The 15,161-nt window shown below is 41.5% G+C and overlaps 1 protein-coding gene across 1 annotated transcript in view; it reads left to right on the top strand.

The window, feature by feature from the left end:
• Msh2 (mutS homolog 2) overlaps positions 1–15,161 on the top strand; it is a 53,968-nt gene that overhangs the window by 12,529 nt on the left and 26,278 nt on the right. Inside the window, exons 7-8 of the mRNA XM_048352976.1 lie at positions 871–1,070; positions 11,297–11,406. Of these exons, the coding sequence (XP_048208933.1) occupies positions 871–1,070; positions 11,297–11,406 (310 nt within the window). The remainder of the gene's footprint in view (positions 1–870; positions 1,071–11,296; positions 11,407–15,161) is intronic.

Below are 15,161 nucleotides of genomic sequence, written 5' to 3'. Positions count from 1 at the left end.
AAATGTCATTTTGGTGAAGCCTTTAAGTATGTTTCAGTGTCTTATAAAATGTGTATCTCATAGTTTTACAGAGCTTTCCACCCTCTTACCAAAGCTAATATTTCAAAATATGTTTTTGTGAATTTTTTATTTGGTTAATGCTTAAAGAGCTACTCCTCATGGTACAAGCAATCAACCAGGGTGCTTTTTTTGGGGGGGGGGGGTGGCTAGTCCTGGGCCTTGGACTTGGCCTGAGTACTGTCCCTGGCTTCTTTTTGCTCAAGGCAACAGCGCCACATCCAGCTTTTTCTTCTTTTTTTTTTGGCCAGTCCTGGGGCTTGGACTCAGGGCCTGAGCACTGTCCCTGGCTTCTCTTTGCTCAAGGCTAGCACTCTGCCACTTGAGCCACAGTGCCGCTTCTGGCCATTTTCTGTATATGTGGTGCTGGGGAATTGAACCCAGAGCCTCATGTATATGAGGCAAGCACTCTTGCCACTAGGCCATATCCCCAGCCCACATCCAGCTTTTTCTATATTTGTGGTGCTGAGGAATCGAATCCAGGGCTTAATGTATACGAGGCAAGCACTTTACCACTATGCCATATTCCCAGCCCCCATGGTGCTAGCACTCTTAACACGTGTGCTGTATAAGTGCTTCTAGCTAGTTACTTAGAGATAAAGAGTCTCACATACTCTTCTGCCCAGGCAGGCTTCGACCTTCAGATCATAGCCTCCTGAGAAGATAGGATTACAGGTGTGAGCCACCAGTGCCCAGCATAAACTAGTTGCACATATGAGGCAGGAACTGTAGCACTGAGCTGTGTTCCCCTGCCCAGTAGATAGGCTTAATTTTATATTAAAGCATTTAACATTGAATTTTAATTTTTTTCAGATTAGATTTAGTGGAGGCTTTTGTAGAAGATGCAGAGTTAAGGCAGAGTTTACAAGAAGATTTGCTTCGTCGATTCCCAGATCTTAACAGACTTGCCAAGAAATTTCAAAGACAAGCAGCAAACTTACAAGATTGTTACCGACTTTATCAGGGTGTAAATCAACTCCCTAATGTTATACGGGCTCTGGAAAAACATGAAGGTAACAATGATTTTGTTTTCGTTTTTCCTTGTTCTTACAGTATGGTTGGCAAGTATGCTTTCTTTTTTTTAAAATTTTTTATTTTGTTTTTGTTGACAGTCTTGGGGCGTGGACTTGGGGCCTGAGCACTGTCCCTGGCTTCTTTTTGCTCAAGGCTAGCACTCTACCTCTTGAGCCACAGCGCTACTTCTGGCTTTTTCTATATATGTGGTGCTGAGGAATAGAAACCAGGGCTTCATGTATACGAGGCGAGCACTTTACCACTAGGTCATATTCCCAGCCCCAGTATGCTTTCTTTGTAAAAATTGATGATAATGACTCCTTTGACATATTTTTTTTTTTTTGGCCAGTCCTGGGCCTTGGACTCAGGGCCTGAGCACTGTCCCTGGCTTCTTCCCGCTCAAGGCTAGCACTCCGCCACTTGAGCCACAGCGCCACTTCTGGCCGTTTTCTGTATATGTGGTGCTGGGGAATCGAACCTAGGGCCTCGTGTATCCGAGGCAGGCACTCTTGCCACTAGGCTATATCCCCAGCCCTGACATATTTTTTGTTGTTGTTTTATGGGTTAGTATTGAGCTAAGCTTCATCGCAGAATCTAAGAATCAAAAGACAAGTTAATGTTTTTGTTATTCATTTGTTTATTTTTATTTTTTGAAGTACTGAAGATTGAATTCAGAGTTTTTGCAATTGATTGAGTGATTGTTGGTGTGGAGCTTGAACTGGCCTAGGTACTGTCCCTGAGCTTTTTTGCTCAAGGCTAGAGTTCTACCACTTTGAACCACAGTGTCAGTTCTGGTTTTCTGGTGGTTAATTATAGGTAAGAGTCTTACTGACTTTCCTGCTTGGGCTGGCTTTGAACCATGATTCTCAGACCTCATTCTCCTGAGTAGTTAGGATTACGACTGTGAACCACCAGCACCTGGCATTTTTTGCTTTTTAGAAGAAGTAAATATTAAGAGTTACTGAATTTGTTAATAGGTTAATTGCATTACCAGTCACAGACAAGATTTGGTTACTAAAGAAATCCAATAGGACTCAGTGTACTTTATAGTTTACTGTAGAAAAAGGACACGATCCATCAGCAGCATTAATAAGCATGTGCTTTTCACTCCACACTTATCCTAGCCTGTTGTTTCTCCTTTTGTAAAATCTGTGAAGGCTGCGCTATCTCTGTCAGATATGCCTGATATCTTGGAGCCAATGAACACACAACAGGGTCTTGCCTAAAGTATTCCCACTCCCACCCCCCCCCCTTTTGTTTTCTGGACCAGTGGGCAAATAGGAATTTCCTATTTGGCACTGGCTCTGCAGAGGACCTTACTGAAACTAGGTACAAATCATGAATCTTGCTGAGCATTGGTGGTGGCTCACACTTGTAATCTTAGATACTTAAGAGGCTGAGATCTGAGGATCACAGTTGGAAGCCTGCCCAGACAGAAAAATCTGTGAGACTGTTCAGTTAACCACAGGGAAAGCTGGAAATGGCACTGTGGCTCTATTGGTAGAGTGCTAGTCTTGAGCAAAAAGTTAGCTCAGGGACAGTGCCCAGCCCCAGAATTCAAGCCCCAGGGCCAGCAAAAGAAAAAAAAAAAAATTCTGAATCTCAATAAACAGTACTGAAAAGCTGAACAAATCTGAGTACCTCTTTTTTTTTTTAAAAACTACTGACATATTTTTATTGCTTTAATATATTCAAGGGAAAAAGGTAGCATAAAACAAACTAAAGCAATAAAAACTCATGGCACAGGCTTGATTCTTCATAAGCTCACACATGGTCCTTAACCCTCTCCAGTCTGGTTTCCATCCTTCACTGAGTACCTCTTAACCCATAATTATGTCAAAACTGTTTATCAGTATGCCTCAGGGCTTGACTACCCCCTAGCTCTGCCACACCTCCTTCTGGCTTTTTTTTCCCCCCCTGTAACTAGAGATGAGTCTGCATGATTTGTCTTTCCTTGGGCTGGCTTCAAACATCAACTCACATCTCAGTGTCCTGAGTAGCCAGGATTATAGGCCTGAACTACTGGGTGCTAGCTTACAATTTTATATTTTTAAGATAAAGTTGTGCTGAGGTTGTAACCCTGGCTTGCCTGGAACTAACATTCTCTTATAACAGCCTTCAAAACAAGCCTTCAAGTGCAGGATTACAGATAAGCACTGCTACATCCCCCAAGTTTTTTTTTTTTTTTTTTTGCCAGTCCTGGGCCTTGGACTCAAGGCCTGAGCACTGTCCCTGGCTTCTTTTTGCTCAAGGCTAGCACTCTGCCACTTGAGCCACAGCACCACTTCTGGCCATTTTCTATATATGCGGTGCTGGGGAATCGAACCCAGGGCTTCATGTATAGGAGGCAAGCACTCTTGCCATTAGACTATATTCCCAGCCCCATCTCCTGTTTTCAAAAACAGTATACATTAAATATATTGCTAGAAATTGAGTCTTCTGCCATCCCATGGTGTTTTGGGTTTTGATTAACTCTAGGCTTTGTTACCCAGAAAAGCAATGCAAGTAAGGTGGAGTCACAGACAGCAGGGGGCAGCAGTAGTATGGAAAGTAGATTTGTACTTAATGATAAAAAAACCCCTGCAACTATTAGTCTTTCTTCTAAAGAAATAGCTATTTGAGAGTTTGGTTGGCGGTTCTGTCAGGGAAAAACAGCTACTCTATACCTTTGACTGAATAATGGTCTTCCTTTGCTGGAGGAAGATCGTCCTCTTCATCCAAGTACATTGGTTTCAATGCACAAGGAGCAGTGAGGAAGGAAGCTGATAGCAGCCAGGTCAGCCAAGTCAACCTTGCCTATCACTCTCAGGTTTTGTGCTTCCTTAGTAAATTACTAAAATGAGAGCTCTTAGGCCAGACAATGCCATTTTTCTGTTAATTATAAAAATAGTAGTGTTATCTGGGTGCTGGTGACTCAACGCCTGTAATTTTAGCTATTTAGGAGGCTCACATCTGAGGATTTTGCTTTGAAGCCGAATTTGAGAATCTCTTATCTCTAATAAACCAGCAAAAAGCCTGAAGTAGAAATGTGGCTAAATTGTAGGGTGCAAACTATGATTAAAAAAAAAAAAAGCTGAGAGAGAATGTAAGGCAAGCCCTAGTACTAGCAAAAAAAAAAAAGTAATAGTGTAAAAATGTCAATGTGTAGGGTTTTAGTTATTACTTTTATCCTTATAGACTTTCCCCTGTCTACATCTTAGAATCAACTGTATATGTACAAACTTCTGTATGTTTACAGGCTTAACCAAGAAATTTCTCTGTATCTTCACTGGTAGTTATATTCCGAGAGCGAGAATAATCCATTGAGGCACAATTTAAGGTGGGAAGGGGTTTTATTTACAACCTAAAACCCAGAACCAGAGCTACCCTCCACCTCCTAATGCTAGCCTGTGACTACCTTGTCCTGGGTCAGTTACCCAGAGCCCAGACCTGAGACCTGTCCTGACCTGAACTCCGAACCTCCACCTTAATCTCCAACCACCTCAGCCTCCAAACCTCCAGACCTCCAGAGGAGCAAGCTTCCTTCCTGTAGGCCTCGCCTTTCCTCAAGCCTCCCCACAGGCTTTAGACTCGTCCTCAGGCCTCAGGCTCCTGACTCTCCCTCAGGCCTCAGGCTCCTGACTCTCCCTCAGGCCTAAGGTTCCCATCGGGTCTCGACCCGCTCCTCTGGCTGGCCAGTTCAGCTCCACTCTTTTCCAGGTGGTTGGATTTGGCTCTCCACTCTGCTCTTCTGGCCCGCCTGATTCAGCTCCGCCCAGCTTCACTCACCTCCTCTTTCCTCCTCCTGCTCTTCTCCCCTTATGCCCAGGCAGGCAGCCTATTTATACACTTGGGGCTCTCAAGCCCCTCCTTTACTCCTGATGCAGCTTAGTGCCACACCTCCTCCTATGTCCTAGGCCATGACACAGCAGGGGGCGGGATTTCCCTGCCTGGCAGGTTATTACAATACTGTGTGCTTTTTTAAAATTAATGATGACCAAGTATATCAGTTGGGAATGTTTAGTGAGATCTTGAATTCGGCCCACCTAATGTAAGAACGATTGAGCCAAGAATATTATTGTAATGTGAAAGCTCTTGTCATTTACAATGAAGATTGAAAATAATGTAAGTGATGCTTTCAGTAATAGGAGGTTCCTGTAGATGCTATTTTAAAATAATGTTCTACTAAAATGTGAAAGGAGAAAATTATACTGTAATGGTGAGTGAGAAAGCAAGGAAAAACAGTGCAAAATAAGAATAAATTTAAAAAAAAAATTCTCCCTAGGCGCTGGTGGCTTGCGCCTGTAATCCAAAGTCCTCAGAAGGCTGAGATCCAAGGATCAAGGTTCAAAGCCAGCCCCGACAGGAAAGTCCATGAGACTCTTTTTTTTTTTTTTTTTTTTGGCCAGTCCTGGGCCTTGGACTCAGGGCCTGAGCACTGTCCCTGGCTTCTTCCCGCTCAAGGCTAGCACTCTGCCACTTGAGCCACAGTGCCGCTTCTGGCCGTTTTCTGTATATGTGGTGCTGGGGAATCGAACCTAGGGCCTCGTGTATCCGAGGCAGGCACTCTTGCCACTAGGCTATATCCCCAGCCCCCCATGAGACTCTTTATCTTTAATTAACCCCCAGAAAAACTGAACGTGGCTCTGTGGCTCAAAGAGGTTGAGTATTAGCCTTGAGTAAAAAAAAGAAAATCAGGGATAGTGTCCAGGCCCTCAGTTCAAGCCCCACAACTAACATCCCCTCCCCCAATACACACACACACACACACACACACACACACACTCAAGTAAGCAGTGAAATCAACTGAAATAGGAAGAAAAATGCTATTTTATCAGAATAATAATAATGAATAAAAGCTAGGTGGCATCAGAGAAAGCATTAATGGTGAACTGGCATTACAAGCATTACCCGTAGGAGTCTGGGGGAGGAGGGCTGACACATGCTTGTACCTAATAAGAATGACATTACAAGACTGTGTAGGGAGAGGGAGAATGTAGGGAAATAAAAAAGTATCCAGAGACCAGTATACTAGTGACAGCACTGCAATAAGAGTGAGAGCCCTGTATTGGAGGTAGATTAGAGGGATTGAATTATTTTAATACTTTTGTGGTAATTCACCTGTGCTTTTTCTGTTGACCTCTGCTAATTTGCTTATTTGCTAGATCCAGCCAAATACTTTTTTTTTTTTTTTTTTTTTTTTTGGCCAGTCCAGGGCCTTGGACTCAGGGCCTGAGCACTGTCCCTGGCTTCTTCTTGCTCAAGGCTAGCACTCTGCCACTTGAGCCACAGCGCCACTTCTGGCTGTTTTCTGTATATGTGGTGCTGGGGAATCGAACCCAGGGCCTCAGGTATACAAGGCAAGCACTCTTGCCACTAGGCCATATCCCCAGCCCCCCCAGCCAAATACTTTGCTAGCCAAATATATTTGCTAGATTGACAAATACTTGGCCAATAATTTAAGTGCTCGTAGACCAAAGATTTTTATTATTGGCACCTTACCAGCCTTTTTTCTACAAATAGACTTTTTGTTTGGTCAGGGTTTGAACTTGGGTCCTGGGCATTGTCCCTGAGCTCTTTTGCTCAAGACTAGCGCTTTACCATTTTGAGCGACAATGCCATTTACAGTTTTCTGGTGGTTGATTGGAGAAGAGAGTCTCACACACTTTTCTGCCCTGCTGGCTTTGAACTGCAGATTTCAGCCTCCTGAGTAGCTAGGATTACAGGTGTGAGGCATCAGTGCCTGACTTATATACGACTTTTAAAGGCTTTATGTTTTGGTTCTGGTCTTAAGAGCTTGAACTCAGGTTCCTAGATGTTCTTTTGAGCTTTTGTTCAAAGCTGGTGTCCTACCACTTAAGCCACAGCTCCACATCTATCTTTTTTTAGCAGTTAATTGGAGATATGAGTCTCACAGACTTTCCTGCCTGGGTTGGCTTCAAACTGTGATTCTCAGATCTCAGCTTTCTTGATTAGGTAGAATTACAGAACTATTGGTGCCTGGTGACTTACATAGACTTTTAAAGCCATTTTATAAATAAATTAAAAGGGTCAAACAAAGTTTAATTATACTTAATAGCACTACTAGGTTGGAATTAATAATACAAAGATTTTATGTAAAATTACTCAAGAGAATGTGGTAATAGAGTACATTGCCTAAATCTTTAATGAAACCCATATTCTATTACCATTTACCTACATTTTTAATAGAATAAAATTGTTAATACTGATTTTATAATTAAGACTTTAGATAGATTTTTCTCAGTCTCCACAGACTTTGTGGAAATCTGCTGATTCAGCTGTGACTGATAGTAAAGCCTTGGATTTGAGGATGTCAGGAGACACATATATTCCAAAATATTCTGCAGTTGATATCTTGTATTTTTTTGCTGAATTTGAGTAGAAAATTTTAGAGTTCTTTCCTTAGTTACTTTGCTAGTCATTTCCAGTTTATTTTTGTGCCAATACTGTTGTGCCAAGCCACAAGACCACCCCCAAGAAGACCACCGAGATTCAGACACTCCGAAATGCAAAAGCAAGGCAAGGCTTTATTTAACGAGCTGCCAACTCGGGCCTCGTCCTACCCACCGACATAGCGGAGGTTAGGAGGGAGCCTCGAGCTGTGATTACACAGGGCTTATAAAGGCAAAGAACAAGGTTACAACAATCAGCTGTGCAAGCAAGATTAGAACACAGGTACAAATCTGATTGGCTCAGGGTTCGATTCTAAAATGGGGTTCACGTGGTGGGGCCTGACTTCAAAGTCTGGCACCTCAATACGAGGTCTTGAACTTGGCCTAGGTGCACTGTCCCTTAGCTTTTTTATTCAAGGCTGGTGCTCTGCCATCTGAGATATGTCTCCACTTCTGTGTTTTTGGTGGTTAATTGGAGATCAGAGTTTTGTGAACTTTAATGCTTGAGCTGACTTCAAACAGTGATCCTTAGATTTCAACCGCTTGATTAGCTAGGATAATTACCAATTATTCTAATACAGTGTTGGTTCAAGGTGTAGCTCAGTAGAGTGTTAGCTAGTTAGCAAAAGCATCAAGTACTGAGTTTGAGTCCCAGTTTCAGACCAAAAAAGAAAGAAAAGAAAGAAGTTGGGTGCTGGTGGGTCATGCTTGTAATCCTAGCTACTCAGGAGGTGGGAATCTGAGGATCACAGCTCAAAGCCAGCCCAAACAGAGTTCATGAAACTCTTCTCTACAATTAACCACTCCCAAACCAGAAGTGGAGTTCAAAGTGATAGAGCACAAGCAATAAATAGAAAAGCGCAGGGACAGCACCCAAGCAAGCTCTGAGTTCAAACCCCATGACTGCCTCTCCCCTCTCCCCAGGAAAAGAAGTAACTAAATGTCAATGTTTAAGAGAGAAAACATTTACCGATAATTTCAGTGCAATTACAGCTAGTTAATTTTTTAGCTCTTTATTAGAAAGTTGCAGAAAAGGCTTCTTTTTTATTGTGTGAGTGCCAGGACTTGAACTCAGGGCCTCATGTTCTCAGCTTTTTCATTCACAGCTCCTAGTACTCTACCACATGAGGTATGCCTCCAACCTTGTTTTTTTTTTTGTTATTTTGGGGATAGAATCTAGAAGATTTTCTGCCTGGACTGGGACTGGCTGTGAACCTCAGTCTTCACATTCAGCCTCCTGCATGGCTAGTATTACAGGCATGAACAATCTGTGCCCTCTTGGGAATGGCTTCTTGAGATGTGCCTCTAACATAGTTGATAACTTCCAGTGGTGAACAACAGAAGGGATTGCATGTATGGGTGTCTAAAGGGGTTAGCGGGCTACAAACAATAGAAACAAAATGATGTGGTCATCATGAATTGCTGCTAGTCAGTCCATCTGATCATTAAGGCCTACTACTACCTATGCAATGCTATATTTTAATGTCCAACCTGAACTAGTCTTGCAAAACTTTTCGTTTAATGTCCTGCGGCTCAGTAAATGGGCCCACCATTTAGGCTTCAATAGCAAAAGCAGCTGTTTCTCATGGTCTGGGATTGGCTTAATGGTAAAATGCTCACCTTGCATGCATGAAGACCTGGGTTCAATTCCTCAGCACCACATAAACAAAAAAAGCCAGAAGTAGAACTGTGGCTCAAGTGGTAGATTGCTAGCCTTGAGTGAAAAGAAGTCAGGGACAGTGAGTTCAAGCCATGAGTTCAAGCCCCAGGACTGGCAAAAAACCCCCACAAAAAACCCACAGAAGAGCAGCTGTTTCTCAATTATAAATGTAAATGTGTCACTAATCCGTTCAAAACCTTTTAGCTTAAAATCGGAACTGATTGCCTCAGCTTTCTTCTGTCTTTCCTAGTATTCATTGCCAGTGTTTGTTAGATTTTTCTAACCCTGACCCACACTGAGAAATGCATTTTATTGTGACCACTTTGAGCCACAGTGTCACTTCCAGTTTTCTGGTGGGTGGTTGGAGATAAAAGTCTCAGACTTTCCTGCGTAACTGGCTTTGAACCGTGATCCTCAGATCTCAGCCTCCCAAGTAGCTAGGATTACAGTCATGAGCCACTGGCACCTGGCTCATTATGTATCTTGACATAGTGAAAAATACTGTGGTCATTAAGCCAATCTGAGGTCTGTTAAGGCTCATTCTTTGTATAAGAGCTTACCCTTCATCATAAGAAAACATTAGTTGGCAGGGTGGGGATGGGGTGGGGGGAAGCTTATATGAAATAACAATGCAGCTATGATTTGCTGCCATTCAACTTATTTACCAATAGTGCATAAGCTAATTGGGAATAAAGAACCAGTTATTGTAGAGTAACAAACGTAGGAAAAGTTTATAGTTTATCGAAATGTTCACACATATGTATTATTTCCTCATAATGTGTAAGTGTTGCTGTGATTAATAATAAAACATGAAATAAAATTTTTTCTTGGCTGGATGCCATTGGCTCATGCCTATAATCCTAGTTACTCAGGAGGCTAAGATCTGAGGATTGTGTTTCCAAGCTAGCCTGAGCAAGAAAGTCTGTATACTACTCTATCTTCAATTAACCACTAGAAAACTGAAAGTGGTACTGTGGCTCAAAGTGGTAGAACACTAGCCTTGAGCTGAAGAGCTCAGCGACAGTGCCCAGGCCCTTAGTACAATCCCCACGACCAACAACAGCAATAAAGAGGAACAACTTTTTTTGCTCACTTTATGGTAGCCTTATATCATGCTTTCCAATCAAGAGCTACTAAAATGTCTGGAAGTTGGGGAACTATTACTTGGGGGTAGAATATAGTATGCTAGAGATCACTTACAGAATACTAATAATTGTAAGACATAAGAAAAAGTGTTATTCTGGCAGTAATGCATAGCAAGACAACTAATGTTGAGCTTCTGTTAAGTGTAGAAGCACTGTACTGGGTTGTATATTGTTTTCTCATGTACTCATCTTTTTTCTTTTCTTTTCTTTTTTTTTTGCCAGTCCTGGGGCTTGGACTCAGGGCCTGAGCACTGTCCCTGGCTTCTTTTTGCTCAAGGCTAGCACTCTGCTACTTGAGCTGCATTGCCACTTCTGGCCGTTTTCTGTATATGGTGCTGGGGAATCGAACCCAGGGCTTCATGTATATGAGGCAAGCACTCTTGCCACTAGGCCATATCCCTAGCCCTGTACTCGTCTTCTGTTACCTACAGTTATTAGTACAAAGAAAAAGGAGTTCAGGGCAACATGTTCCAGATGACAAAGTCAGACTGGGACTGGCAGGTCTTTACTTGTGCTGTTCATGCTGCTTTGTTGATTTCCCTGTGCTTCCTCACATAACTCCCCAGCATGTACTCTTAAATAGAATTAAGCAAAGTTCCAGTGTTTAAATACTTGGCTTGATTTAAGCTGTTCATTGGAACACTGTGTTATTGATGGGAACTAGAAATGTTATAAGTCTTGTTTTAGTGGCTTTTACTTGGGGTTATTAGATCTACAAGAAATTGCATTCATTTATTTGTAATTAATGTTGTGTTTCTGCATCTTCAGTACTCCTTATGAAGGAGATGACAGTCATGCAGGGGAGGCAGTGCTGTATTAGTGGGAAGCTTTGAGTGCTATCTCACAACACTCCCTGTCTATAAATTAAATTTAGTACTGATTTAGAAATTAAATTGTAACTTGGAGACTTGCTACACAGTGTTTGCCTTCTGGATTAAATGTTGTTCATTATCTCAGATTTTTATGATATGTCATTTTGTACTTTCGAGAATGAGACTTATTTATTTCTCTTTATTACTTTGTTTTAGGAAGACACCAGGTATTATTGTTGGCAGTTTTTGTGACTCCGTTTATTGAACTTCGTTCTGATTTCTCCAAATTTCAGGAAATGATAGAAACAACTTTAGATATGGATCAGGTATGATAATGCATTAAGTTTAAACAGCAGAATATTGTTAAAAACTAAAGGACAATAAAAATGAAACAAAATATAAAATAACATTAGAAAAAATTCAGGGGCTGGGAATAGGGCCTAGTGGCAAGAGTACTTGCCTCATCTCATATACATGAAGCTCTGGGTTCTATTCCTCATCACCACATATATAGAAAAGGCCAGAAGTGGTGCTGTGGCTCACGTGGTAGAGTGCTAGCCTTGAGTAAAAAGAAGCCAAGTGCTCAGGCCCAGAGTTCCAGCCGTGGGACTGGCAAAAAAAAGAAAAAAATTCAGATTTCTCTTTTTTGGTATCTGATTTTGGTACTTTTGTGTAGTATCTTTATAGACAATGGATGTAAAATTAAGTGACAGAAAATGAAGAAATGGATTGGGTGAATGGTGTTGAGGATCAAACCTACAGCCTTTGAACACAGTAGGCAAATCTACTACTAAGTCTTCTAATGTGGGGCTTATAAATATACCCTCAGCCCGAGCGTTTTAAAAAAAAATGTTTCAGTGAGTGAAAATAAAGGATGAACAGAAGAAATGATTGAATATAAATGACTTTGTTAAAGGAAACTTCTGTTTGGTTTTGGAGACCCCTGGTCCTTTTTTTTCCCCATGGGTCTTGAACCTCTGGGCTTGGGTACTGTCCCTGAGCTCTTCAGCTCTAGGCTAGCACTCTGCCACTTGAGCCACAGCATCACTTCCGATTTTCTTGTGGTTAATTGGAGATAAGAGTCTCACGCTTTTTTCTGCTCAGGCTGGCTTTGAACCCTTTGAACTGGATACTCAGATCCTGAATTGCCAGGATTACAGGCTGAGTCAACTGCCGGCTTTGGCCTTAAACTCTTGATCCTACCTACTGCTTCAGCCTCAGAAGTGCTGGGACTATAAGTTTGTACCACCTTACCCAGCTTTAAATTTTATCAATAAATGATATGCAATTATATTTTATTCAGTACTAAGAAGGAAAATTAATCATTGAAAAAGGAAAGTTATGATAGGTTTTTGTTTGTTTGTTTGTTTTGTGCCAGCATTGGTGGAGTTTTTGTGCTTGTCCTAGGCAAAAACTCGAGACCTGAAAAAATTAACTAAAGCAAAAAAGGGATGGAGGTGAGGCTAAAGTGGTAGAGCCTCTGCCAAGTATGTCCTGAGTTAAAACCCATGTGCTGCTGCTCCCCCTCAAACAAAGAAACAACCAAAAACACACCAACTTCTGGATTCTCTAGAGAATCAATATGTTCTTCATTCTCAGTCGAAAGCCTTTAAACTTAAATCAGGTTATAAGGTGAATTCAACCCATCATTGTCAAAGTAATTGTAATGAATTTAGACATTGAACATTTTTATTTGCCTCAGAACCACTTTGGAGAAATCTCCACGGAGTATCAATTGTTTCAAACGTAAGTTATTTCTGAAAGTCTCATTGTTTTCCAGCTCTGAATTTAGGAGTTCATGGGATGAGAGTTCAGTCATTTACTTATGGTTTGGCTAGTTTCCCTACCCCCTTAGACTTAGCTTTGTTTATAATGCTTAAGGTGTTTTTCTGGTTGCTTTCCATACATCTTACAAAATTTTTATTTTATTTTCTTGGGTGTTGGTCTTAGGACTGTAACTCAGGGTTTAAACACTGTCCCTGAGCTTTTGTGCTCAAGGCTAATACTCTTGTGCCTTATCGCTACTTCCAGCTTTTTTTGGTAACTAAAAGTAAGAATCTCACAGACCCTCACAGTCCTCAGATCTCAGCCTCCTGAGTAGCTAGGATTACAGGCAAAAGCCACCAATGTATGGCATAATTTTTTTTTAATGATCAAAACCACTTTAAGGCCGGGAATATGGCCCAGTGGTAGAATGCTTGTCTTGTATATATGAAGCCCTGCGTTCCACTCCTCAGCACTACATATATAGAAAAAGTGGTCGAGTGTTAGCCTTGAGCAAAAGAAGCTCAGGGACAATGCCCAGGCTCCAAGTTCAAGCCCCATGACCGACGGGGGAAAAAAAGTCTATACTGCATTTAGGCCATCTTATATTTGAGTATTAGTTTTCACATATATTGTTATTTTCTTTTTAAAAAAGTTTTTGAGGGTCTGGGAATATGGCTTAGCGGTAGAGTGCTTGCCTTGCATGCATGAAGCCCTGGGTTCAATTCCTCAGCATCACATAAAAAAAAGCCAGAAGTGGTGCTGTGACTACAGTGGTAGAGTGCTAGCTTTGAGCAAAAAGAAACCAGGGACAGTGCTCAGGGCTGGTGCAAAAAAAAAAAAAAAAGTTTTTGATGCTTGTCCTGGGGCTTGAACTTAAGGTGTGGGTGCTGACTTTGAGCTTTTTTGATGAAGGCTAGTGCTCCGTCACTTGAGCTATAGCTCCACTTTGCCTTCTTTTAGTAATTGGAGATAAGAGTCTCACAGACTTTACTGCCCAGGCTGGCTAGGAACCACAGTCTTCAGGTTTCAGCCTCTTAAGTAACTAGGATTACAGGTGTGAGATACCATTTCCTGGCCTTTACTAGAATTTTTAGTTCTATCCTCGTAATTCCCCCTTTGACGGAATCTGTCTATGTCAGATACCTCCTCCTTGGTAGGAGATCAGTTGGTTTGTGTTTGTTTGAAAATGTGTCAGGCTATTTCTCCCTTGTTGCTGAATGCTTTTTATCTGCCTGTACAATCCTAGCTTGAAAATTATTTCTTAGTCCTCATAAAATTATATTGAGGGGCTGGGAATGTGGCTTAGTGGTGGTAAGCCCTAGCATGCATGAAGCCCTGGGTTCGATTACTCAGTACCACATAAACAGAAAAAGCTGCTGTGGCTCAAGTGGTAGAGTGTTAGCCTTGAGCAAAAAGAAGCTCAGGGACTGTGCTCAGGCCCTGAGTTTAAAAGCCCTAGAACTGGCCAAAAAAAAAAAAAAAAGTTTTTACTGAGTAGTGATTATTTTTGCTTTTTAGTGTCAAAAGATTGGTTTCTTTTTTATGTTTGTATTTGGTTTTATTGTTTTCTTAGTAACTGAATTTATGTTCTTGGATCAATTCTGGGGCATTCCCAGTCATATCTGTTTGAATGTTGTGTTCCTTCATCATTTCTAAAACCATGGGTTGGACATATGTCAGAGTTTTCCTGCCATGTGTCTTGGTGATGCTCTCTTTGTGATTATCTCAGATGTTCTAACTCACTGGGTATTTGCAGTTCTAATATGCATCTCACTACTGCATCGTTTTTTACCCCAGCAATTACATTATACAAGCTACACTTTTAACTGCCTAGTTTAAAAAATATAGTAAATATTTGTTTCTTGAAATCTTTATACTTATTTGATATTCCATATCTAAAATTTCTTTTATTTGTTGGTTTCTGGTGCTGAGGATTAAGTTTAGGGCCTTAGGCATGGCAAGTACATGTTAATATGGTTTCTTGTGGGAATCTATCCTTTTTTATTTGGTTGGTTTTTGGCAGTACTAGGCTTGAACTCCAAGGCCCCCTCTCCCCCCTCTCTCCCCCTCTCCCCCCTCTCCCCCTTCTCCCCCCTCTCCCCCCTCTCCCCCCATTGTGGCATTTTTTTTCTCTGTAACTGTCTTATTCGTCTGTCCTTGTTTTTAGATAACCTATGTGTTTAAATGACTATATTATTTTTATTGGTGAGTCATTGTGAAAGAATAGTGTGTTATGGGCTGGGGATATGGCCTAGTGGCAAGAGTGCCTGCCTCATATACATGAGGCCCTGGGTTCGATTCCCCAGCACCACAT

This window comes from Perognathus longimembris, chromosome 8 (assembly GCF_023159225.1).
Source record: "Perognathus longimembris pacificus isolate PPM17 chromosome 8, ASM2315922v1, whole genome shotgun sequence".
NCBI lineage: Eukaryota > Metazoa > Chordata > Mammalia > Rodentia > Heteromyidae > Perognathus > Perognathus longimembris.
The sequence above is the reverse complement of the archived record's forward strand: the minus strand, read 5'-3'. Positions and strand labels throughout refer to the sequence as shown.